The sequence below is a fragment of the Temnothorax longispinosus genome, chromosome 9, assembly GCF_030848805.1.
Source record: "Temnothorax longispinosus isolate EJ_2023e chromosome 9, Tlon_JGU_v1, whole genome shotgun sequence".
Lineage (NCBI taxonomy): Eukaryota > Metazoa > Arthropoda > Insecta > Hymenoptera > Formicidae > Temnothorax > Temnothorax longispinosus.
In genome coordinates, this window is record NC_092366.1 from 14,583,403 (window position 1) to 14,610,501 (window position 27,099).

Genomic DNA, 27,099 nt, shown 5'->3' on the forward strand with positions numbered 1-27,099 from the left:
ATGCATATAGTTTGCAAAATATATTTGTTATAGGTTCAACGGGCATGTATCATGAATGCAGTATTAATTCTTCTTATACTGTCTCTGATACTTATCAGCTAGTATCAAAGTATCGTAAACATCTGAGCACATCTGGCGATCCACTTTCGGTCAGGTGGCTTCCTCGGCGGCTTCTTCTTGCTGTTCAAGATTACCAAAAGTGGTTATGCGCGAGCGCATCGCCCGCTGGAAGACAAGAAAGAAGAAGAAGAAGAAGAAACGGAGGCCGGAACGCGCGAAGGCAAGAAGGAGAAAACGACCGGTGGAAGAGTGGAGGACGTTCCGTTATCGCTCACCTCCGCATAACCGTACCTCCGTAACGGAGGGCGCGATCCCAGATCACCTCGTGTCTCTTCACCGAGGAGGCCAGGTCATCTAGCCGTAACCAGTGCGATCCGAACGTCGTCTCTCCGCTTTTTTCGCCGCTGTCTGCCAATCCTCTTCGTCCCTCTTTCTTTCTTTCGCTTTCTCTCTCTCTCTCTCTCTCTCTCTCTCTCTTTCTCTCTCTCTCTCTCTCTCTCTCTCTCTCTCTCTCAACTTTTCGAGCCAAGTGAATCGATTAAGAGTTGCAGTAATAGCCAGACACGCATCTCGACCGTGTGTATTTCCCACTCGGCACACCAAAGATAGAGAGAAGGAGAGAGAAAGAGAGAGAGAGAGAGAGAGAGAGAGAGAGAGAGAGAGCCACATTTACGATGATCACATTTTCCGGATCCCCGGAATGCCGCCGACCCATCATCTCTTTTGCGCAGGGCGCGATCCTTTCCTTTCGCGCGAACATCACTTCTGTGTACGGATTACGGTATACGTGTGATATTTCAATCGCCGGTTCTCTCGGATCGTCTTGATTCCGTTGGCCGTAGTTTCTTGCTGGAAACTTTGTAGGACGGGGGCGGGGGCTCGGAGCGATTCGAGTTACCAAACGAGAGAGAACATTTTACTTCCGTGTATCGTCCACTTAATGAGAATTCCTCCTGACTTGTAGCAATTTCGGCGTCTCCTAACTGTTTCGGTCGATGCCGAGCACCTTTGGCGTCGTGTTGATGCCGTGCACTTGATCCCAAGTAGATTCAGAGTAGACGCGCAGCAGCACTGAATATACGGAATGTCAAAGGAATAGCTATGTCTTATCTCGTATGCTGCAAAATGTTCTCAGACTATTTTTTTAAAACAAAGAAGTTTGCATTTGTTACGAGACTCGAAGCAGCGAGAAATCTTTGTGAAAACTTTTGATGTCCCTTTCCCTCGCGCGGAGAACCCTTTCTTCCAGAATATATATTCTCTAAAAAACTTCGCAAACGATGATCTCCCTTGGCAATCGATGTCGCACTTGAGACAGGCGCTATCGTTTCCGGCGGGTTGTCGTCGAATGTGGCGCAACACCCCCGCGATTGCCTTAATGTCCGCGTGTAACGGCTCTCCTCGTGACGTTCGTTTGGCTTCCGGGACAAGCGAGGGTCGCCGAAGACCCGGAAGTTTGTCCAACTCGGCGCATTAACCGGCCTCTCGTCTCTCCCCTTCTTCTCTCTCCCTTTCTGCACGACGAACGAAGGCGTTATGGCGCCTTTTAGGCCTTCGAGAATCCGACAGCCTCTAGCACCCGGAAGTGGACGAGAAAACGATCCATAATACCAGACCCCGGTACGCTCGTAACCCGAACGTTAAGGAATTTACCGCCGAAATTATTCTCAACCCGCAATTACGTCCCAGCGAGCCGCTTTTGGACTGTACACTTGATCTGCCTTTAAGTGTGTGTGTGTGTGTGTGTGTGTGTGTGTGTGTGTGTGTGTATGTGTTTGCCAATCGTGTTTTAACCTTCCGAGACCCTGCGTATCATGCACGATTAGGCGAAGTAGCCGTTCTTCGAACCTGTTAAAGCACGGAATTTATATTTAATCTCGTTAAAAATGACCTCATTTAAATCCTTTTTAGACCCTTGGATCTTTGCGTTGCTTTTGGAGAAAAGCCATTTGAGGAATTAAGAATAAAGTAAGAAATAATCATAGATTCAAACAAGTAAAAAGTCATAATTTATAAAATAAATATCAATTTAGAGAGATGGAATACATTATTAAACTAGATGAGATATAAATTTTTATCTGAATATCATGCATCGCGATATAAAATTTTCAGTGTTTTCTCCATTTATTGGGAGCGATATTTTTTCAGTTTTAAAAAATTTAGGACATGAAAGCTCTTTATTACAGTGGCGAATGCTTAAATATATCCTTTTCGCTCGCGAATCTAGTCTCAAAAAGCGACATGCCTCTGACGGGTTTCTTTAAAGATACAGTAACAGTCTGAAGACTATTACGGTGCTTTATTTCTGAAATGGCGCGTATGGATTTTGTCAAATGACCTCCCGCAAACATGGACGTCTTTATCGGGCGTCCTCATCGAATCGAAGTTGATTATTTGACATCGAAGGTTTTTCGAAAACGACTTATTTGCGTCCACTTGACGAATCCGTTCAATAAATAAATCAATAGCGATATACAATCACCATCGTTAAAAAGCAGTCGAATGCAGCTTTATCAGTTAAAATTTCAAGTGAAGAAATCTATCATTAAAGCGACATCGCCGTGATCGATAGTCCCACATGACGAATAAGATAATGAAGAATATACAGAACCTCTCAAACTTATCACTTCTTACTTATAAATTCTTTGATTGTAAGATTACAGCATTAGTCTTTATAAGTAATTTATGAATTCTTGCGAATTAAGTTTTGAAAATAGATATTTTGTTCGATCCGAAGTGTACTTTATTTTGCTAGAATTTTAGTTCGATAATTTTAGTTCGATTAATCTGTTATGAACTCTGGAAGAAGAGAGAGAGATCTGACATTCAATCAGATTTTTGCCGATAATTGTTTTTGCAGGATTGATTAACGAATCCCGTAGACGAAAAATAAAAGGATATATTTTACATATCCCATATAAATATTGAATTTTTTAAAATTTCGAGTAATTATATAGCGCCCCGACGTTTCTCCTGGCATACAATCTAATCTATTTCAAAATTGATCGTAGAATCCGTGTACATAAGAAAGCACACCGGTGACTTGCGGCAGCTTGCGTAAAAGCCAATTTGCGAACTCGTCCGCAAATTGATCTTGCGCGACCCGCGAGTCGGGAGGATCGAAGAAACCGCGAACGCTTCCGCGGCGGCCGATCCGAAGAAGTCGCGGTGTCGAAAGCCCCGAGGAATCGGATTGGCTCACCTACTGGGGATCCCGCCAATCGTCGTGGTTCCCGAAGACCTGGTCCCCATTGGGAAAAATCTTTAAGGTCGCTCCGCAGGAACAGTTAGTCGATCCGGAAAACCGTTATATCTCCCAATACTACTTGGCAGCGGCGGCGGCGGCGGCGTCGGCGAGCCTTCGTGCTTGCTTCGGGGAACTTTCCTCGCAGATGACCTTCGGCTCCCCGCGTGCGAACCAGTCGGCGACTAGGCGCAAAATTCCGCAACGCTACCACTCAAATTTCCTCGCGCACCTACATACGTGCCAAGAATGTTCAACTAATACGACTCGCGACTATTCGATAAGCTCGAAAGGCCGAAAAGCAGCGGGTCCGTAAAATTCCCGGTTCAATCCCGGCGACAAGTGACACGACGGGCAGAAAAAATAAAACGAAACTTGATAAGAAACTCGAAGAGACTCGTTTCATTTATAATTGTAAATGGCCGATCAGCGAGATATCTTCATCGACTCATTCAGAACATTGATTAAACGCTGAAACATTCTTATCTGAATTAATATATTTGGAAACCAATGAGCCGCGCGTTAATGCATGCCGAGTTAACGATATCATACATCTTCTCAGAAAAACAGGAAGCGGGTAATTGCCGCTTTTCGGCCATTAAGAGCCGCTCGCGGGCATCGGACCGGTCGTCTCGATAGTTAGGAAGTTGTCAGGAGTCATTGATCTTATCGGAGGAAGGACGACGGGAAACGCGAATCGAGATTCGCGTCTGCGATTTCTTGATGCGTAATTAAGCGAAAGAGTGTGGATGTCGCGAGACGCGTGCATACTCTTGAAACGCTCTTGCTTCTTCTTCTTTTTTTACGCAAGAGAAAATAAGCGCAGGAGAGAAGCGGAGAGAATCCGTCGACCTTACTCGACGCGACCTTCGAATTCCGCCAACGTCAGCATAGCGATATCCTCGATACTTTTTCCTCGATGTTCCCATTAGAGTATTGCGAAAGAGATACGATATTATATAAATCTCACGCAGAAAATCTCATTTTCACAGTTTTTCCGGTGTTCTCAGTGTTCTTAATGCCCGTCCGGTTTGCTGTGACATTGCTGTTCTTAGCAGAGATAAAAAATATCCCGACGTAACGATTATGTTGAATATTATGATTTATTAACAGTATAAAGAGAATAATTACATGACGTAAAGATGTAGATATCGAACGGAGTTTAATGTGTACCGGGGTACAAACAGATATAACAGGTTCTATATTTCTTCTTTATTTTATTATATTGACGATTACCGTCATTACCGACACGATTAGCTGGCATTCTCGTGTTAATTTCACGCTGTTCGAGATAACTTCGATAAATGCAATCGATATAAAATATTCTATTTTTATTTCGACTCGACATTCTCGGCATTACGCAATGTAATAACTAGCTTGAAAATATTTTTCTGTATATTATTTAGGTTTAGCGAACCCATGGCGGGTATCTGAACTCCATCCACAGTCCACAATCTGCAATCATATACACGCGTTTTTATGACATTGCAGTAAATAATTGAATGTAGAAGCAAAAATAAATAGTATCTAATTTAAGAAGAAGAAAAATAAAATAAAGTACAGTGCTTGAAACTTATTATTCAATTTTATTGCCGTATAGAAATAGGTACATGTTAGACAAGCGCGATTTAAATTAAAATCACAGAAAGAAAGGTAAAATTACGTGACGATATCATCTGGCGCGTGCAGAAAGTATGTCGAAGAAATTCGACTATGAGACGTTGTTGCGATATCATGGCTTGATTATTATGCTTCGCCCGACGTGAATTCTAGGCGTTAATCGGTTGCAAAATACCGATAGCCGTTTTAACGTGGCGCTAAGTGCAACAATTCTTATCGCTTGTGCCCAGCTCTTTGCATTTTTTTTTGTATCGCCTTACACAACGCGTAAATATTTCTTTCCTCATATATAGGTATCTCAATATAAATTGAAGACTCGCGTAACACTTTTTAGGTAGCTAGGCTTTGCGAGAATTTACGCTGTCAGTTACGAGTGTTCCTTCTTTGCTTCCATCAATCGTGTGAGTTGAATTAATCGCAAAGTTATTCTTACTTAATTTATTTAATTTAACTTTAATAGCGGAATTTTTATTTGATAACGACAAAATTTTATTTGATAATGTTTTCTAAGCTTCCAAATTTACTCATTCCACACCTCAGATTTAACATAATTTACGTTTTTGCTCATAGAAATCGTATTACCTGATTTCCCATTAGAGATACAAAGCGTCGAAATTTTTAGCTCTAGTCGGGTAAAGTAAAATTTCCTTCGCTATCTAGTGAAATCCTCTGATAAGCTCTCTTAAAACCTATTAAAAACTTTCTGTAGTAAAAACTACGCGTGTAAAAATATTGAGAAGTTACAGATAATTTTCATATAAATTAATTTCGTGCGACATAGAAAACTCGCGTTTTTTTAGCATTTTGCATTTATATAAATCAGATATAAATCAGTAATTTTCCTCCTTTGAATGTTTACAGAATTCGCTGCACGAGTTAAGGCCATTGCACGTAACAAAATTTTAGTCATAACTATAAGGTAAGAAAACTGACTAATCACTATACCTTATTTTTCGACCATAAGGAGAATACTCGACTGCGATTGGTCAATTTTCTTATAGCCTTACGATTACGACTAAAATTTTGTTACGTACAATGGCCTTTAGGATACGTGGCGTAGTCCGAGCCAGCAAGTGACAAAGCGCGGCGAATTTCACTTGGCGCGCCGCAGTAGGCAGTAGATACGGACAGACGAGACGCGCGCAGAGACGCGGCAAGTAGATAGGGGCACCTAGGCACCTATGCGCGGCCAGTCAAAGTACCTGTTACCGCACGGCGCGGCGCGGCTTCGGGCGCCTCGGAGAAGGCGGTCTTCAGACTCCGGGCGTGGGAAGCTGCGTTGGCGTTACGTTACGTTACGACAATTGGCTCTAACGCGCTAGACGCCGAGCCAATTAAGAGAGGAGGTCTCTCCTCTCGTCGATGACGCCACGCGGCAACGATCGAGAATGATGCCATGCCATGCCGGCTCGTCTCTCTCTCTCTCTCTCCCTCTCTCTCTCTCTTTCTCTCTCGCGGATACACGAAGCGATCCCTTTCACTTTCCTCCGCGAGTCCGCACGCGAGAGCCGATAAGGCCTCGCTCGCTGTCCTTACTGGAAGAGATTTTCAACAGTTAACGGTATCAATAATACGCTAACTCTCAACGGGTTACTAGAGTTAGGAAGAGTTCCTCAAGCTTCCGGCTTTTGATCGCGTGAGCGTGGAAATTGCGAGTCTTCGCCGATTATACAGAATTAAAGGTTGCGGAGTATTTGTTGATTATTATATTTTTTTCTTACGATAATTATTTGGAAGTCTTCATCCTGTGTCTTTGCTAAGTTATCTCTTAGAAATAAAATGTATGCATCTCACTTTTGAGGAGGATGTAATTTATAACTTGACACGCAATAAAATAATTTTAATTCTTTTATGATTTGCGCGCGTTATTAACATAATACACGCACGTGTAAGTGGATACACGATGAATCAGAGGCAAATAACTTCTCACAGTCGGAAGGAAGTCGCGAACAAAGCGTCGTTTCGCGTACGCGGAGGCAAGGTAAGGGACAAGATAAAAATTCTACGTGCAAAAAAATGGAGAAAAAGTCCTCCCCGCAGGGGAATTCCAGCGAGTTCCTTCCTGGTAGCCGTCACCTCCCTCGGCCCTCGTTTCTTCCTGTAACGAGGAGAGGACGCGAGAGAGGAAGAGAACGGCGATGGAGAGGCAGAGGGAGGTGGCGGCGGCGGATGAGGAGGAGGAGGGCCGGGTTCGCCTCGTGGGCGACTCGTACGTTCCTAAACTGCATTCCAGCCTGCGTTGCCACGTCTCGTTTCACACACGTGGACACGCGTGCACGCACGCCGCACACACACACACGTTCACGCAACACACATGCACGCGTTACACACGTACATGCGACACACACACACACACACACGAAAGATCGCAACCAGGAGCGACTCTTTCGGGTGGGGGTGCATCGGAGCTCGACTCCTCGTAAATATTCCGGCCAATATATCCCTCCTTTCTTCTTTTCGCTCTCTTGTTCCGCGCCCTTCTCGCGCCTCGCTCCTCTTCCTCTCCTTCCGTTTACCGTCTTGTTCCTTCTCTTTTTCGCGTCGTCACGTCCGCGAAACTGCGCCACGAGTCGAGCCAATTTCGCGTCGTCGCGCGTCGTCGTCGCCCGGCACAAGTGAATTCTGGGACGCTTTTGAGCGGAAAAATTTGGAACGCGCGCGACAGAAATGTCTTCGCGGCCCGTCTACGAACGATCTTTCGAAAATCCTGTTGTCGTCGTCGACGTCGTGTCGCGCGAAAGTTACCACGCGATACGAAAACTTCATGGTACATTTACTTGTTTTATTTTTCGCTCGGAAAAAATATCCGGTGAATATCAAGTCAACGCGGCAAATCGTAATAAATAGAAAGTCTCGTCTTTGCATCTCTTGAAAAGAGATAAAGATCGTAAAAAACAGTTGTTTTCTTTCACGGAGAAGAGATGTGGATAATTTTTCTCCTATAATATAATTAGTGTTTTATAATTTACATTATTAGAGAGAAACAATAAAAATGAATGGATGATTTATTCACACTTTTGATATGGTATCAAAATTTCATTTTATTATCGTGACATTAATATAAAAAAATAAACACATTTGGCGATGCCTTTCTTGTACTATATAAGGTACGTGTTTCTTCAGTCGAAAACTCCAGGAAGTGATACCTTGGGCGATTTTAAAGAAAAAAGTTTTTATGAACAAGCAGAGTTATGGGCCTTCAAAGTTAAAAAAAAATAAACTTTGAAGGTCCGTAACTCTGCAGAAAAGCATTTCCGGGTCCATGTTCATATAGGAACTTTTTTTTTTAAATTGTCTAAGGAATCACTTCCTGGAGTTTTCGACATCACTTAAGAAACACTCTGTATATTTTTTACATTGCTAACAAATAAACGAAAATAAGAGCACAAAAAAGGTAATTAATGTAATTATACACTGTATGCACACAATTAGTTTAGAGGAGAATAGTACATCTCGGTATTGCTAATTTTGATAGAGCAATTCATACAATCTCTGTGCATTTCAAAAAGCGTGTGTATATCTATTGAAATTGAATTGTCGCGTATACCTAATGCGCTCTGCCATCGCGGAAACATTTTGAAAGTCGATCGAATGGAATTTTAATCGCGCCGGTTTTGTCTAGTCGAGACGACGCTGAATTAGTCATATTTCCATAAGATTTGCATATGCGTTGCGCGCGGAGAGAAGGTGAGAAATAGGGAAAAAAGAAGAGATAAATCGATACCAAAAGGAAACAAAATAGACTCCACGGAATGGTGGTAAACAAAAGGATCTCTTTTTCTTCGCGAGTAAATCACGACACTCCATCTCGTATCTCGCAGATTCGCGGTATATTGAAAGCAAATATCTTTTCCGGTTAGACGTTTTCCCGCTTATTTACTCTTTTTCTTGCGCGTCTCGACGTATCGAATGTAAATGTTGTCCTTTGATAAAGATCAAGTTACCTTCTCGAAATTGTTGTGCGATAGAAAATGATTTAATCTCTTCGATGTAACAAACAGACTTTTCTTTTAAAATATGAAAACTGTGTCAGAGAACTATAATGTTGTCCCGATTGATTCGCGCTACGAATACGTGAAAGTATTCGACGTACGTTCGTAAAGAACGTCGTTCTCAAGGATACCTCGGGACAGCAAATGCCTAATGATAATAATCGCAAACACATCCACATTCGCAGTGCGGATCTACTTTCAACGCGCACGTGACGATGACGAATCCCTTTACGCGAATTATTATCGGAGACTCACCGAGCGTGACAGGATTCGCAGAGACAAAGACTAAAGACGCACGTAGCATGCTCGGTAACACGACGAGGCGTTCGTTGCAGCGTTTCGGAAGGAAGGGCAAAGCGGACAGCTCGAAAATCCCTTTAAACGACGAAAGGACAGAGTCGATCGGTTAATTTCGGCCTGTATTCGATGACACTCTCCAAGGAGAGTGTGGAAACTGTGGCGGTTCCGGAGCAGTTTCGCGGTAAAGGGATTACGATGGACGGTCGGAGGTCAGAGCGAGTCGTTCGGTCATAGCAAAGCGTGCGCGTGTGTGCACAAGAGTGAGAGGGGGGAGGGAGGCCTCCCGATGTACGTAGAATAATTTTTTTTAGATAGAAGCTGAAGAATTGTTCTTTAAGAAAAAAATGACGTCGATCTTGTATTATTAAAAAATAGTATTTTTTTACAATTGAAAAATGCGTATTTTCGATGTCAATAGATTCATGGAAAAAGGGAATAAAAATAACATAATTATGTGATAATTGTTTTAAATTGTGAATTTATAGAAAATTATTATATATTATAAATTATTATAAACAATTATTATATATTATATATTGTACAAAAGAACGGTGAAAATATAAAAGTTTGTATTTTTATGTTTTATGAATAATAACAATCCCGGCATATACATAAACGATGTTCCTCACATACGGATCTTTGACATTCATTATTTGCACAACAATATAGTGTTTTTTTCACGGGTTTTGTAGGGCAGAAAAAGCATATCTTTCTTTTCTCTAACCTATCAAGTCCATGTAACATATGATGCTCTTCGGACTTATTCAGTATAAGCGAGATACTACTTCTTATAGTTCTACTTAGACTGGTTATATTTAAGCGACGCTCCAAATGAGGTTTACATAACGAAATCGAAAGATGTTTTAAAAATTTTTGGCGGGATAAGCACTGATTTTCTGTAATCAAATTATATAAAATTGCCGCGTTGACACCACCTTGGTCCAGCATTCCATAAAAAACACGCATTGGCCATCTAGCTGTCTGTCTAGCTGTTGTGTATAAAGAAACCATTTTATTAAATGTGTCAACTCCGTCTTTAGTTTCATTATAAAACTCAATAATTTCTGGCTTTTTTGAAATATCAACTGTACTTTCTTTATGCAGAGTTGACACAGCAAGAACTATTTTATTCCTTTTCGGATAAAAAGAAAGAAGTGTTATATTTTTGCTATTATCATAGCCATAACGCGCAAGTCCAATGGATGCGCAGGTAGTAAACGTAGGAGGAATCTCCCGGTTATTTTTTCTTATTGTGCCGATAGCATGTAAACCATACTGGTTACGCAATTTATCACAAATTCTTATTGTTGTGAACCAATTATCAAAAGTTACTGTGCGATTTGAATTATATATCGGTTCTGTTAGTGTACGCACGTAATATTCTGGCACAGATTCGTCTTTATGTGTGTTTACTTTGCCGATATACGGTATAGCATTAAACATATAATACGTTTTCGCGTCGTTCATGGAAATAATTTTTATGCCGAAACGTGAGTTTATATATACTCGAGCAGAAAAATTACCATTAAAACCTAAGAGCTGTTTATCTATTGTCAGATTATTAGACGGAATATAGTTTTCACGACAACGTTTGATAAATAAATCCCATATTTCTCGAATCGGAGCAAATATATCCGACGCTTCTCTCGCTTCTCTCGTTTGTTTATCATCAAATCGTAATACACTTGACAAGACCTCGAAACGCGGACGACTCATAACAGAGACATAGAAAGGTACGCCAAATTCCGATGACCACATTTCTGCAATCGATTGTTTTGACTGGCCAGTAGCACCCGCGTAGTACAATAATCCTATATACGCTTTTATTTCTAATACATCTGTTTCCTTACGAGATGCCGGAGTTTCTCCTTCGTCAGAGTCACGGAAATTCATCGCAATTTTTTCATTTGTATGAGTAACGATAATAGACAATAATTCATCCGTGAATAATTCGCTCCACGCATCGAGAGGACTGCGAATATGTAATACATTTGCTGCCGGTGAAGGAACATGTATTTGTGGAGACTCGAGACTTACTTCTGATGCATTTTGAGACCACTTGTAACCATTTCTACCTCGAATAAAAGTTCTTCCCCTCGCCGATTCTTCCGAAAGCGTGTCATCTTCGAGTTCCTCATCTTCGAGTTCCTCATCTTCGTTCTCAAAACCGTTCCCATCTTCTTCAGTCTCAATATCCTCCTCTTCTTCAACGTTATCCTCTTCTTCCTCGCAAGATAATACGCCCTCGAAATTATCGACTTCCTCACGGTCACGAAGTGCATAAGTCAGGTCATCGGCACTCCGTACAGCCATTATTCTAACTCTAAAATTTTCAAACACAAGACTATAGTGAAAAACTCATTATTTTGACAAATAATTGTCTTACATATTTAATTTTAACACTTACCTAACTTTTTTTGATGTTATTTTTCTTAAAGAACCACAAAAAATAATTTTTTGCACGGAAAAACAAAGTTTTGAGACCCTGCGTTTGGCACACGTAGCCTCTGTGCATGGGCCACTCGTGTCCGTTCGAAATTTGTAATCTCCAGTACTACAGACGGTGCCACCTCTGCTGAGTTTCAAGATTAAATTGTACTGTAGGACTGTGTCTCGCTGTGACCGTTTATTGACTATTTATAAGTTCCAGTCTTTCCCCTACTGAGGGTCATCCCTACCCAATCATTCGTTTGAACAAATTTCTAACCGATATCGTTATACATCAATTATCGCCCGCTTTTACGATTGTCTTACATTAGTCTTATACAATGATCATATACCTATAATATCATATATAAGTACGGAAATTTTGCATTTTATATATAACGCTACATGAAATTATATAATATAGGGTTATATACACTTCCATATGAATGTTATATGTATCCATACATGAGTGCAAGTGCCGTTTAGTAAGTAACTAGAGCGGTGCCGTTGGTGCCCCCGCACTGAGCGCAAGCTTGAGGGTGACAGTGACAGTACATGAAGCGCGGAAACGCGGGAACGTGAAAACGCGGAAGACAAAATTTACTAGATTCCCGCGTTCCGTTCCGTCTGTTTTGATTGCCTTGTATTACATGGAGCACAATTTGCGCGGAAAACCGGAACGGTATGATGACAAATAGACATTTGTATTCATTTCTTTTAATTGTGTTCACTTAATTCATTGCAATTTTTATTAATATGCTTATCTTTTCAGCTAATCTATTGAATACAAGCATTTTAATCGATAAATACCGTTAAAAATTAATACTTTATAATTCTCCGTTCCGCTTTTTCGCTTAAAATATGCTTCATGTAGGTAATATAAGGCTCAGGGGGGGGGGGGGCGCAGTCAAGACGATAAAATAAAAGAAGTTTGAAAAAAAAATGTAATTCCTTCTCCATGAGCTTTATGGCTTCAAGATATTACAGGTAAATTGAGATCACAGTATAATCACTCAGGGTTGGGAAGTAACTCGTTACTTGTAACGAAGTTACAGTTACAGTTATTATTTTTTGGTAACTATAACTTAACTTAGTTCCTTTTTCTCCATCTATAACTTTAACTTAACTTAGTTACATTTTTTGATAACTAATAACTAATTTAATAGTTACTTTAATAGTTGCTTTATGTATGTATTTAAAACTTAAGGTTCTGACAGACCAACGCGATAACGCGACACTCCATATCCAATAAGCATACAGTTATTCTGTCAAAAAACACTGTATGTACACCCATTAGACATTGCCCGTCGTGCATCACGGATATTTATTTAAAAAAAAAAAGTTAATTTTCGCAAGTTTGCACCCAAAATTTAAGTTGACTTGGATTAAGTTGAAATGGAGAAGAAAAGAAACTTGCTAAAAATTACTTAGAAGATCTATTAGGCATTCGTTATAGAACGAATATTGAGAATTCCCCAAATTTTAGTGAAAAACTCCATGATCATGATGACTTTTTTGCATTTAGCCAACAAACAAAAGAAGTCGAGTCCGCACAAGAAGAATTGTATTGATTCTTAAGGTGGTTAGTCCGTGACAATACTGTCAAAAAGTTAATAATAAACAAATGACATATAGGGGGAGTCCGGGAGACTTGACCATAGAGGAGAGTTGAACCACTTCAAATATCTCGTTCAAATTTTGCGCGAATTGAAGCGCGCAATTGTTAAGTTGCTATATTATATTATATTGTTGTATTTATATAATACAACAATATAATATAATACAGCAACTTAACAATTGCGCGCTTGGCGCAAAATTTGAACGAGATATTTGAAGTGGTTCAACTCTCCTCTATGGTCAAGTCTCCCAGACTCCCCCTAGTATTTAGCTGGGATTGTCCGCGTTATGCATGTGTGTGTAAGAAATTCATATGTACATATATATAGAAACTAATGTCTGCTATTAGATTAGGTTCACTTCAAAGCTAATTTCAAAGGTTAGCTGTCATATGCGCCCACCGCTAGAATCAGAAATTGTGTGTGTACTTTAAGTATCAATTACTTCGGAACTAGATAGTCAAAGGTCTTGTATTTTTGTAAGTATATTTTTACAAGTCTCTTCTATCGTCTTCTTGTTTTTCATAAATGTTGCAAGAGTAGTTTGATCGCTATAATAATTAGAAACATGATATCGGAAGCCGTTTTTGTACCTGTAATACATGTAATACTTGTGATATATAAAAAATACTTACTTTGATTTCAATTATCTCAACTTTGGTACGGTTAATTTTTTCTAATTGCATAGATGTGTAAATCGAGTTTACATTAATAAACTGTTCAAATTTTATGAGATTTCAAAGAAAATGAGTTTACGGACTACCTTAAAATCGAATAATAACAATATTGGTATGTTAAATGATTATACTGCAATTAAGAAACTCTTTTTTAAGTATAGGGTAACTCCAGTTTACGCCGCAGAAGTCAGAAAAAATAGAAGGAATAAAGATACTTGCAATCACACCGTTATATGTCTTTATGCTATATTAATATTGTGTTGTAATTTTAGTTCTTTACTATTAATATTAACGAAAACGTCGTGAGTTGAATCAATTTCTCACCGTAGTAAGTAACGCGATCATATATTATGACCTACGTAAAATGATTGTTATGTAAGGAATGTAAAAGGTTAATTAATGGTTATTTCATGATACATAAGTGTAGAGGGATAGTAAAGGATGGAATATAGCAAAATACAAGTGCATATCTCTTGTATTCTTTGTTTAGCTCGATATCTTGTGTATCCCTCCTGTTTAGGATATACGGCATTTTTACTTACCATACGGGATTTATGCCACAGCTGTACAGACACTCTATAAAAATCGAAATCTTCTACGTGTTCTTTTTCTTTCTTTTTCTTGGATCGTATACCAATAACCTTTAATGCATCTATCGTTCTTCTATTTTTTTTTTAATCTTTTAGTTTTATAATTTGTTTATTGTTTTTACATCTTAATAAACTTCTTACACACATTTTATAACTTATTATGACATTTTATTGCCTTATTAATAAACATTATTTGTAATTTTCTATAAGGCGTATATTTCACCCATAAATGTCATATATCTCACCCCTATGAGATATATGGTAAAAATGCAAGAGTTTCTAAAAGTTTTTTTGTTAAATACAAAGAATAGATATTTTATATTTCTAATTTTTTTATTGTAGTACACAAGTACACAATATGAAGTTCTTATTGGTATAATTCATTTGCTTTAAACAATAGTAAATAGTACTCGATAAATTAAGTTTTCCTTAGGTGCGGCGTATATACTGGAGTTATATCCTAACACGGCACTTCCGAGTAGTGCATCTGTCGAACGAATGTTCAGCGTCAATGATTCTGTAATAACGCTATAAAGAGGACATCTTCATGATGATATAATCAAATATTAAATTCTACAATATTAAAAATTAATAAAAAAGTTTATTAAAATTATTTTGGATATTAAAATATTATATTATATATTATTAATTATATACTATAACATTATATGAATGCATAATATCTGCGTATTTAGGGAGCATATAATTTAATTCTTTTTCCTACAAGATTATCTATAAATTTTTGTCATATTAAGTGTAGATTTGATACTTGTTAAATGAATAAATAGATATTAATTATAAAGAGTTAACTGTATTACTCACTGGCGAAGAAAAAGTACCTTATTTGTATTAATTATAAAATTTAATAAAAATAAACAAGTTTTAATAAGGATATGTACTTTGCCAATAATAAATCTTTTTGAGGAATAGTAATTTATTAAAAAAGTAAAAAATAGTAAAATATAGTAAAAAAATTAAATCATATGCTCTCTAAATACGCAGATAAATTTATTATGCACTTATACAATGTTATAATATATGTATAATATAATGTTTCAATATTCAAAATAATTTTAATAAAATTTTTGATAGAATTTGATATTCGATTATATCATCATGAAGATGTCCTTTTTATGGCGTCATTACAGAACCATCGAAGCTGAACATTCGTTCAACAAATGCACTACTCGAAAATCCCGTGTTATACTTAATAAAGAGTTTCTTTACTCAATATTAAAATAGTAGTACACAATTATTGCAAAAAAGTAACTGGAAAGTAACGAGTTATTATTTTTCAGTTATTGTAACTGTAACATGTTATTTTTCAAAGTCGGTAACTTGTAACTATAACTAGTTACTTTTTCGGTGAATAGAACTTTAACTGTAACTAGATACTTCTACAAAGTAACTTTGCCAATTAGTATGCTCAACTCTCTGTCGACACCTTTGATTTATTGGTTTCCGATTTTCCTCCAGTTTTTAGGCGGACCATCGGCGTATCAACGGTTAAACGGGCCTCGGTTTCCAGGATTGTAACCTTTATTCAACTTGAAAAATCTTATCAAAATTATCCAAAATTTTCCTCAATATATATAAGCGTCTCTGCGCGTCACACTGATTTTTCAATATTTCACCTTAAACGTACGAAAATTACTTTAGCATCTGTGGTGTTACACCGACTTTGCCCTACCACATATCCTCGCCAAAAATCTACCAAAAATCCTCCGATTGGTGGCACCTAAAAAAATAACTATACGCAGTACGGATCGGCGCAAACCACAAAAAAGGCTTAAGTGAGCATACTGGTTATATACTGTGTTGAGACACTAGATTTTGCCCGAACACGTGTTTCGCTTGGTTCAGTTGGACGAGAGGTTATTAAAGGTAAATAATTCTTTAATAATTCTTTAATACTACAACGATTAACGAGGATGAATATATAGAACACCAACCATATTTTACCATACCTTTCATCCCACATATTTCAGAACAATTTAATAATGTTGTTCGTGACTTAAAAACTAGAATATCCTACACAGGCATGAATAAACTTTATGCAACACGTGCATGGAAAGTGCCCCATTACGCATGCTACGCGTGCGTGATAGACCAGTTTCCAGGCACTTGCAACATAAAATAGGGAGTGTAAGTCGTGTGTAAAGATGAAAATTCCCGGGTGCGGTTACCGCACTCGCCTTCGGCTCGTGCGTAAACTCCGCACCCGGGAATTTTCATCTTACGACACTTGTTACACAAATAACTATAGACAATTCACATCCGAGTACATAAAGATGCAATTCCTACAGGATCACATAATAATAATGTTGCTTACAAAATTCTGTGTAAAGATTGTGACGCATTATACGTAGGACTGACAAAAAGCTTATTAAAAACGCGAATAGCGGAACATTTTAATCATATTAATAAAAATACGAAACAGATGTCTGTAGTGACTGTAGACACAGATTCATGGTCATGAATTCGATAGAAAGAGATTATTGTCTGAAATGATTTTTATAAGAAGACAAAAGAACGGCCTCAATTTACAAATAGATACAGAAAGTCTTCACCACGCGTACTTTCCAGTCATAAACAAGCTGCCTAAAATTTAATAACAACGGTCAATGTTTATATATAAAAACTCTCCTTGACCTGTATCGAATTATTATAACAGTCAGTATTCCCTCGTTGCTCCAGACAGACGGTGCTCCTTACGAACGGGGAGGGTATCACACCCGCACTTTTGATACAATAGATTATATTATTTAGGATGACAATATCTTCATCCTTTGTGGCGGAAACCCGGAGGAGGCTATATAATCCTCGTCATTCGTGGGAGGTTCACCGTTCGTCACTTAATTTACCATACGTTTTGTGAGTGATTTGCTGTAAAAACCGTAAATCGCAAATTTATGTATATTTATATTTGTGATCTTGTGATCGTGTTAGATTGCTGAAGATGGTCCGAAGAGGGACCGAAACGCAGACAAAAATGTCAATACTAGCAATGTGAATGGAAGCAAGATAAATTTAGATTATATAATCTTTACGCTATAATTATAAATATATAATATGATAATATATGTATTTTAGTATATGCTAAAAAAGCAAGGATTATTATTCTCGATATTTTTTATCTTCTTTCAGCGAGAAAATATGACATCCCATTATCAACCTTTATATTGCGAGAGTTGTAGCCGATATCCCTATGTCGGCAGAGTATCCGTAGGAGAGGAGGATAGTGTTGAATTCATCTATCAATTTGTGAAGCAAAGAGATGTTGCCGATAACTACCAGAATTTTAGCATATTCTATACTGTCCCTGACATAATTGGGCCACCTGAATTTGCAAACTATGGAGAACTCTTTCATTTACCATACTTTAAAAATGACTGGGTATGTGTATTTTCTGGTATTATCTGTTATAGTGTTGTACTGTAAAGTAATCGCTAACTAAATTTACGCTACAAGAGTTTGTAGTATTTGACATTTTTTTATTTTTTAATACAGAGACTTGATAATTTTGGTATCTCAACATCTCCATGGCAAAACAAAGATCAAAATTACGAGCTTCATGTTTTAGATATTGATTGGAATGACGAGGCATCGGTCAAAAATAATTATATTGGTATGTAATGTATTAATATTTGAATGAATAAATAAGATATTGTTAGAGAAAATATATTTTTGCATGTTGAGAAGAGAATACAATTATATTTTCTATTTTGAAGATCTCAAATTTGATGAAGCTGTATATCCAGTCAGAGTCACTATATATGAAATGTATAATCCTGGAAACGTAATTCAAATTTGGGCTGAAGATTTTAATAATCGTGAACAGTGGTTTAAGTTGTGGGATGAATCGTCTCAAATTGTACCGCCAACATCAAGATTATTTTCTCCACCGTTATCGCTTCCGTTTGCGTATCGCAACTTTAAAATCGATTCTATCAAACTGATACTTAGGAATGAGTCCAGCTCACCTAAGTCTCACACAAAGCTAGATGCTGTGATGCTTATCGGTACATCAGAATTAATCCGTTCTAGAAATCCTAACGAGAGCTTAACTAATCTGTTAAAAAAAATTAACAGCATGTACACTCCACACCATGAGGAAGTTTATAATTTAACAGCAGATTTAAAAAGTGCAAATTTGGATATAGTTCATCTGCAACAGAATTTTCCTGAATATTGCATTATTTTTAAAAGGTATATTATAATCGTTGATATTAAGTAATATATTCAATATTTTTTTTATTCTTTTAATAATAAATATTAATTTATTCTGATGTTATTTGCAGCGATGTAACGACCTCTTATAAGAGAAACAAAAAGGTATCTGGGGAGGTGATCCCGGGTTATGTACAACCCTTTGGACAAAGATATTCGCGTCGTATTTTATTAAAAAGCCATTCAAATTATACGAAGCGTATGAAACTCTCTTCGGATGAGTCCAAGGAGCTATCCCGCGTTGCAGTTTATCAACGCTTCCTGTAAAATATTCTAAGAAGTTTATTTTTTGTAATAATATTTATTGCAATGTCATCTCCTGTATTAAAGTTTTATATTTTATCTTTGCAGAAAGAAATACTGCTAATAATATTAAAAAATTTGGATTGGATGACGTTATGCCGCATGAGTTATGTAGATAAGCGGTTCAATAATTTAATACGGGACCCTGAACTCTATACACGTTTGAACGTGCGATGTGGAGATATCACAGATATGGATGCTATGTTTCGTTATTTTACACCTAGATGTAAATATTTGCAACAGTTAGATCTTACAGCAAGCGACTTTGATGTTATGAATTTTATAAACTTTCTTGATAATTGCGGCAGGCGTTTAACGCACTTAAGATTAAGGAACTGCGAGCTTGTTGACAATTTTGTCTTACTTGAAATTTCAAAGATATGCAAAAATTTAAAAGGTACGTATGCATGTATATGTATATTGTGTATATATGATTGTTAAGATTATGGATGAATGGCATATGACTAATACATATTCTTTTCAGAATTGGATCTAAGTAGTTGTGAACGTATAAACGACAAAGGATTTTCGTATCTCGAGAGACTGAATGGTTTGGAACATTTAAACTTTAGTACTCTATGTATAGAGGCTCAACGTATTTGCAAAATACTGCAAAAAAATCAACGGATGCGTGAGTTACATTTGGAAAGTCTATACATGACTGATTTAACGAAACCTGTGGACAATAACCTAGACGTCGTTGCAACAGAGTTGAAAAATTCATGTCGCAACTTGGAAATAATAAGTTTACGGTGTTATAAATTTACATCGGCAGGGTATTGATGCCCTTGCTGACTGTAAAAATTTACGAAAATTGTATCTTCCCCTGTAAGTATGTGCTACGCTACATTTTCTCTTAAAATATTATATTTTTTAATCGAAATTTGTGTTTGCTTCTCTTGCATTTCGAGTATCTTGAAAATTGATTTTTTCTTTGCGATTGAAGTACTGTAATAATTATATGATTTTTGTTACAAAGAGCCAATCGATGAGGACAGCTTGAGCAGATAACTTTCATCCTGTCAACGTCTGGAAGTAGTTCATCTTGCCTATATTACCCTAACTGATCGCATTTTGAAATTACTAACGGGGTGCCAAAACTTGGAAGAGTTACATCTTTTTCAGGTGGGACTTGCTACGTATAAGAATTTATCCATTATTATAAAACAATGTCCTAAACTGCAAAAGTTTTATCTCATATGGTGTAAAGTTAGTCGACTTATTAATATTAATGGTATGATTAGTGAATGGAAGAAAGAATATCCGCATGTATCTGTCTACGTATTCGACTGAATATAATTTCAATAGTTTCTGTTTACTATTTTGGGTCATATCAACAATTTACTTTTTACTTATATTTACTTTTTATATTTTCATATTTACATATTTACTTTTTAAAAATGATCTGATGAACTATTGTATGTTGTAAAAAAAGTTAATGCCTAATAAAAATAAAATATTCATTTTTATTTATTAATAAGGAGAGGGAGAAAGGCAATTTTACGCCGGAGAGCTCGTTACACATGAGCTGGCCTCCGGGATAAAATTATGCCGGAAGAAGTCGGAATCCACCTTTTTCTCCTTTGTCTCTTATGACCACGGACACAAGCGCGCCGACGCGACGATTGGGTACGTTTTGTTGCGCGAGCTTCGGAAACAAACGCGAAAACGTCAGCCTCGAAAAGCCTTCTCTGTCCTTCCTCTTCCGCGAAGAGCCAAGCGCGGATGAGCTGGTTTTGATTAGAGCGCCGAGACACATGTTGCCGCGAATCGCTCGCGCGCTTTTAAACGAGAATTATCATCCAAGTGGCAAATCGCACTGTCAAAAGTCTTTTATTTCGCATACGGCGATACGGTATAAAATTAGAGAAGTCTCTGCGCATAAATCAAATCGCCGTTGGCGCTCGACACGTGTTGAAGAGCCTCGACTGCGCTTTGATCTACCAATTAGTCTCATCTATTTCCGTTCGTATCCGCGCTATCTTGCCAAAACAGCGATGCTCCTGGAGTCTACGAAATAGTGCCAAATCTACGATAGAGGTCGAAACACATGCTGTATACTACTAATTATCACTAATTGTAAGTTAGCTTTTATTATCGATCAGGCAACTAATTATTAATATCAGACATTGCAATTTATTATTAATATTTATCGCATTGCAGCAAAGAGTTATTGGTATTATCATTATTCATTGTATATAACACCGTAAGCAAATGTTTGACAAAATTGCATCTCTGTTTAATGTAATATACCTATACTAATACTAAAATCGCGCCTCTTCATCATATGTTTTTCATCACGTTCTTCGCGTTGCGTTTTATGTTACATCCGCGTGATTGAGGCTTAAAGTTCGTCCGACTGATAGTTTTACCAGTGCTCCCATCTATCTGCAAGACTGACGACTGGTTTCTGAATCACAATAGAGCATAAAATAATTGTAAATGATATTATGCGTTGAGTACACGTTAACGAAGCGTTCGTGGCCTATCTATTTTCGGATGACACTCACGATCAGACATGCGTGCGATAACGATTTGTAATAGTTTCAGTTTTGAAGTCTGAATCATTAAACAAAGCGTTCCCTTAATATTATTTATGAAATGGTAAATGAAAAACAGGTCATTAATTTTTCATAATTTTTTACTGATCCAGGTAAATGCGCATAGCTCGTTAAAATCAGAGATCTTTTGAAAAAATTGACAATAAAATTATTATTTAATTACGTGATAATTGCAACAATAGCGAGGGAAACAGTATCCAGATAGCGCAATTAAATATCAGGATAATATCCGCTCGTAGCGTGCAGATGGATAGATATTAATAATAAGTTTATTGAAATCAGCGGGGAATCCGTGAGAGATTCATGAATAAATTCCATAAGATTCTCCCCTTGCTAAACAACCCGCAGTAACAATAGCGACAGTAACAATGTGCGAAAATAGCGTCGATTAGCGTTCGAGATAAAGGCCGATGCCTCTCACGTGGCCACTGCGCCAAGATCTACGATGCTCATGCCGTGCTTCCGCGTTCGCTAATCGGCGGATCTAACCGATCGATCGCACGATCCGGGATGACGCACATCCGCGTAATGCGCCCGCAAAGATCGATGCGTCAACGTTCTCGGTAAAACGGCGGGGTTTGTGTCGCAGATATTTGTCACGATCGCGGACATTTGTCACGACGAGCTCACCACCAGGCGCGGGCGCGGCGCCGCGATTTTCCTCGGCGGTTTTCCGACGAGGTACGAGTCGCGTTATGATCTCACCGTAGTACTTTCTTAATACGCAATTTCGCATCGAATTCTTCCTCGTTCTCGCGGCAAGACTAATCGCCCACATCTCGCGCGCACGATTCCGCGATCATGTCGGAGTTTTGCGACATGAGAGTACGTGTTTAACATTAATGTTTATTTGCAGGGTTCAGCTTAAGGCTGCGTGTCTACGATGCTAGAACTTGGTTCAAGTTCTCAGACCGAGAGAAAGTTACCGAAACTTGGATCGTGCGGACACACGAGTTTTGCATCCAAGTTTAGTGTGTCCACGTGTGTCCACTTGCGGGGACACTTGCAATGTCAGGGACGCTAGTGTGATAACAAAAAGTTAATAATAATATTAGCGAAGCACACTTTGTAGCATGTTGCAAGAATAAAATAGGAATATGAGAAGTTCACACGTAGTTTCTTATTATAAAATTAAGCATACAATGTTATAGATTATGTACATTATATATATTTTTATTCTATTTTAGATCGTTCAAAAATAATGTAGTCACAATTAATAATGTCTTAACAAAAACTGTACGATTAATTATTTTAATTTCAACCCCATTCATTGTCAAATTCGTATCGAATAAATCAGCACATTTTGTTTGTCGTTTTCCTGTAAATGCATTATTTTATTATATAGCTCCCTAAGTAGAGAAACGAGTAGCAATAGCGGTGCAGCCCTTAGGATGTCAAACCGCGACGTGCGTGGCGCGGGTGGTTTGTCGTCGGTGGTTTCGGGATGGAGCACCGCAAGTACCTAGAGTGCATGCGGCCGCGTCGGCCGTCGGTCCTCCGACGCTGTCGCGGCGCGGCGGCCAGTAGCGATCGCACGTAGTGCTGGAGTGCCGCCGTGCCGCGACCGTTTATTTTGGATCTCCCGCGAGTTCGATGACCGACGACCGACCGCCGCGAGCGGCGACGACCGCGAGCGAAGGAGGAAAGGCGCAGCGCCCAAGCGTGCCATGTGCACGCGCGTTCGCCCGTGTACAAGCCTGCGTGCAAGCGCGACGACTGGCATTCGTAATTGTCGTCCGGCCGTCCCGTCTGCGCGGGCATCTCCGGCCGTGCCCGAGCGCGAAGAAATTTCGCGCGAGCCGGAGCGAGAGCGGCAAACCGAGCCGGGAACCCGGCGAATTGCGACGGCGGCAATTTCACGAATGGCATCACGATTACGAAATCCCGCAGAGACATACGTCTCGCGATTTTTGAGGAAAACATTGGCCGAGAAGGCGGCTTTATATCACAGATATTTTGCATGATTTTTACCAACTGATCACTGAGGGAAATTTAAGTGACAACAAAATTTGATTTGCTGCGAGAGCAAACTTTTTGCTATTGCCAACAAAAGGTTTGCTACTATTGTTAAATTAATGAGCTCTCGCAGCAAACCAAGTGTTTGCTGTCACTATACTGACAAATGATTTGCTAATACAGCAAAAATTTCTCTCAGTGATTTAACAGTTCGCGAGATGTTTCTTTTTACAGCGATTGCAAATTCATAAATTTTTATTGTAAAATTTCATAAACATTATAATTATAATAGAATCTTTTTCGTGTTTGAGATATACTTTTTACAATAGTTTATATTACATTTCCGAATATTTTTTTATTTAATACTTATTGTTAGTAACCTAAAACGCGTTTGCACGTGGCATTTCGTTTCCAATCCGGATCGGGGTGCGTTTTGAGAGAAGACACAGCCGGGGTCAACGGGGAGGTCCAACATTTTCGGTGAAATCTCGAAACGGGATCTCGAGCCGTCGAGACGTAGCACCAGCTCGCTTCAGAGAGAGAGACAGTAATCGTCACCGATGATTTGAATGACCATGTAATTCGACGCCGCGGCACAACAGGCGGGCGTTTGTTCAGGTTCGTCCGAGGAGGAATCCCGCAGCTGCAACTGCGAAATTCAAGAACAGGCGACAGCGACACCGCCGACGTCGTCGTCGCCGAGAGAAGGGAAAGGGGATTGCAGCGGGTGGTGATGCCGATGACGGCGAGAGGGGCCTGACGAGTCTCTCGGTGACAGGGATAGACGGGAGGGGGGGGATTTTCAGGAGGCACGCGCACTTGTGACCAACCCAACCGTTGGAAGCCGTTGGGTGAAAGAACAAGACGAGGAGAAAGAGCAGATGCCTCTGTTATTACAGGTTTCGTCTTTCGTAACGCTACACCTCCGCTCGCGAGAGGTTCTCTATGAACCTTTAGGTAACCCCTCTCCTTCCTCCCCCCCGTATATCTTTCGCAGCGCGCCATTTCGATTCCTTTCTGCTGAATTGACCTAGTGCCGGGTAAATTGAAAAAAAAGTGGAAGATATCCTTTTCACCGCCGCTCAAACATCGATCCCCCATATTTTATTTCCTTCCGACAGTTGTGATATCCTTTTCTTCATTATCTCTACTCCGTCTCTTTATACATTATTAGTTTTACTATTTTTAGTTAGTTCTGTTCTTAGAACATCTTCTAACAAATTATCTCTATTAGCGAAGTCATTTGAAGCGTCTTTGTGAGTTAATAAAATTGAATTAAAAAATGAACAATTTAATGAACACTAATAAAAAACGAAGTCGTTCGGTCTTGATTAGAGCTCTCTTGAGGCGAAAATTTACGTATTACATGACTCTCGTTTTACTCATACAGCGATCAGCATATCGGATCTCCAATCAGCCTCGATGTACCAGTACCTGTTAATCGATCTATCAGGCCGAGTTGCGTCTTTCCACGTCGTGACAGTTCCGGTGGCGTTACAAGATCTACGCAGCCGCCGCCGCTAGATTGACCAGTTTTTCGTTTAATCTCCGATTCGTAGGCATAGCGGCGCTCGAGAAATATCGTGATGCTGAGACGTCGATAAGTCGGATGGAAAGGGCATAAAGCGGGAAAGAGAAGCGGAATCTCGGTAGGGCGGCAAAGGCACCGGGGGATTTCGAGCAGGCATTCAATATTTCGATCGATGGAGACGGCCTTTGATCTTACGGTACACCGGCCGCCCTATGTCTGCCCACTTCTTCCCAGGTGCTCGGTGCATCTTCATCCTCATTCAAGATGGCAGTTCCTTTTTTTCTGCCCAATCCCCCGCGTCACCCAACCGTCCCGCCTCCCGTCGATATCTCGGAAGATCTACGTGGCTGGAAGGTATGAGGGAGCGATCTATGTCGAAGAACCGATTCCTACGGCTTAATGCCTTTCACGGCAGCTCTCTTTGCCGAGGGTGTCGTTTTTCGAGGAGAAACATTGGGGAGTATCCGAGAGAAGATTTCATAGTCGCCATCAGGAATTAAGAGGGATTCAAATATCAATATTCTAATGTTTATTAGATTACGTGTATTTCTTTCTCAGTAGACACATAGGGATTTCTATGATAACTTTTAATCCGTGTAATGACACAAGCAACATTGAATAATAAAAAAAAGAGATTGATATTTCTTGCTTATAATTTTATATATTATTATATAAACAAAAGTGACGTTTAGAAGCTTTATTTAATGCATTCTTATTAACGAAAAGTTCTTTTCGAATTTATCAAGGAATTCGTGTCCATTGTGAAACGCCATCTTTTCCACACGGGCGCATTTTCCCTAATAATTTTCGTAACAGTCGGCCCGCGTCTTCTCGATTATGTCGGGGGTGAGACACGTTCAAAAATTCTCCAATGTCGAGAGAAATTCGGGAACGTGACTCGATGAATCGTGATTAATATACCCAGCGTGTCCTACGGGTCCTTTAAATCGGGCGTTAGCCGGCTTCCTCGAGCGTGTATCGTCGAGCCTGAAAGGATTATAAATAATTTCTGGTTGCGGGATATAAAAGACCTAGGCGTGCGAGGGAGGTGGCGTGGAGGAAGAGAGGACGGTAACGGGAAGAGGAGCAAAGGATACGCGCCGAAATTAGGTCCAAGGTATCCCGACACGCCCACAAGATCTCCGCGGTACGATCCTGTGTTGGGATAAGGTGGATTACCGTCTCTGGAATCTCGCCTCAGATGCAGGTGTCCTGGGCTCGGAACCATCGCCGAGTGCGGGATGTTTCGACACGCCGCCGATCGTTCTTTTAGCATATTATGCGCATGACTGAAGAGTATTTTCATTTGCCGAATATCTATAATGCAAATGCAATATAATAAAAATATTTACGCGAGAATAATGCTAATAAGATTAGGTAATTGCCCTACGTAACAGTAAAATTAACAAGGCATATTGATTTTTTTAAATATAATAATAGCGAAGATTATAATTACTATATTTATAACTAGAATGTTATATATAAAAGTTGTTTGCTGGATACATACTTAAAAGTACAATATATAGGAAAATTGTGGGGGAAATTATAAAAGAATAATTTATTAAAACTTATGTATGTAAAAAGTATAATATATGAATGTTTATTGTCATAAGAGGAATCATAATGCATCAGAAAATACTTAATCATTAAACATAGTTATTTAAATGAAATACTTAATTATCAAGAACTCCATTACTTCATATAAATTATTATTTTGTGCTAAAGTTACGTAGAGTTACATTTAATCACTTATGATTTTTTATGAATTTGTATTAATTAATCATTAAACATAGTTATTTAAATAAAATTTACTTAATTATCAAGAACTCCATTACTTCTTATAAATTATTATTTTGTGCTGAAATTACGTAGAGTTACATTTAATCATTTATGATTTTTTATGAACTTGTATCGCAGTCATATTTAAAAATTCTAATTTATATCACGCGTGACCCGAACCTGTTCCGTACGATTAGCCGGCGCAAGGGACTC

At 38.8% G+C, this 27,099-nt stretch overlaps 2 protein-coding genes across 5 annotated transcripts in view; one reads left to right on the forward strand and one right to left on the reverse strand.

Annotated features, from left to right (window-relative positions):
* Positions 1-22,724, forward strand: part of LOC139819204 (uncharacterized) — a 98,717-nt gene extending 75,993 nt beyond the window's left edge. For 2 of the 4 annotated variants that reach the window (XM_071788401.1, XM_071788399.1), the window contains exons 4-12: positions 17,674-17,922; positions 18,037-18,154; positions 18,258-18,735; positions 18,828-19,019; positions 19,108-19,456; positions 19,544-19,887; positions 20,039-20,184; positions 20,541-20,688; positions 22,477-22,724. In XM_071788401.1, coding sequence (XP_071644502.1) covers positions 17,683-17,922; positions 18,037-18,154; positions 18,258-18,735; positions 18,828-19,019; positions 19,108-19,123 — 1,044 coding nt within the window. In that variant the 5' untranslated portion in view covers positions 17,674-17,682 and the 3' untranslated portion in view covers positions 19,124-19,456; positions 19,544-19,887; positions 20,039-20,184; positions 20,541-20,688; positions 22,477-22,724. The remainder of the gene's footprint in view (positions 1-17,673; positions 17,923-18,036; positions 18,155-18,257; positions 18,736-18,827; positions 19,020-19,107; positions 19,457-19,543; positions 19,888-20,038; positions 20,185-20,540; positions 20,689-22,476) is intronic. The other 2 variants (XR_011733629.1, XM_071788400.1) reach the window with 2 other exon arrangements.
* On the reverse strand, positions 707-12,078 carry LOC139819158 (piggyBac transposable element-derived protein 4-like). Its single transcript, XM_071788358.1, has 2 exons — positions 11,624-12,078; positions 707-11,539 (listed from the first exon to the last, which is right to left on the reverse strand). The coding sequence occupies exon 2, from the start codon at positions 11,527-11,529 to the stop codon at positions 9,799-9,801; it is 1,731 nt and encodes a 576-aa protein (XP_071644459.1). The 5' UTR covers positions 11,530-11,539; positions 11,624-12,078; the 3' UTR covers positions 707-9,798.
* Positions 22,725-27,099: the final 4,375 nt, after the last annotated feature.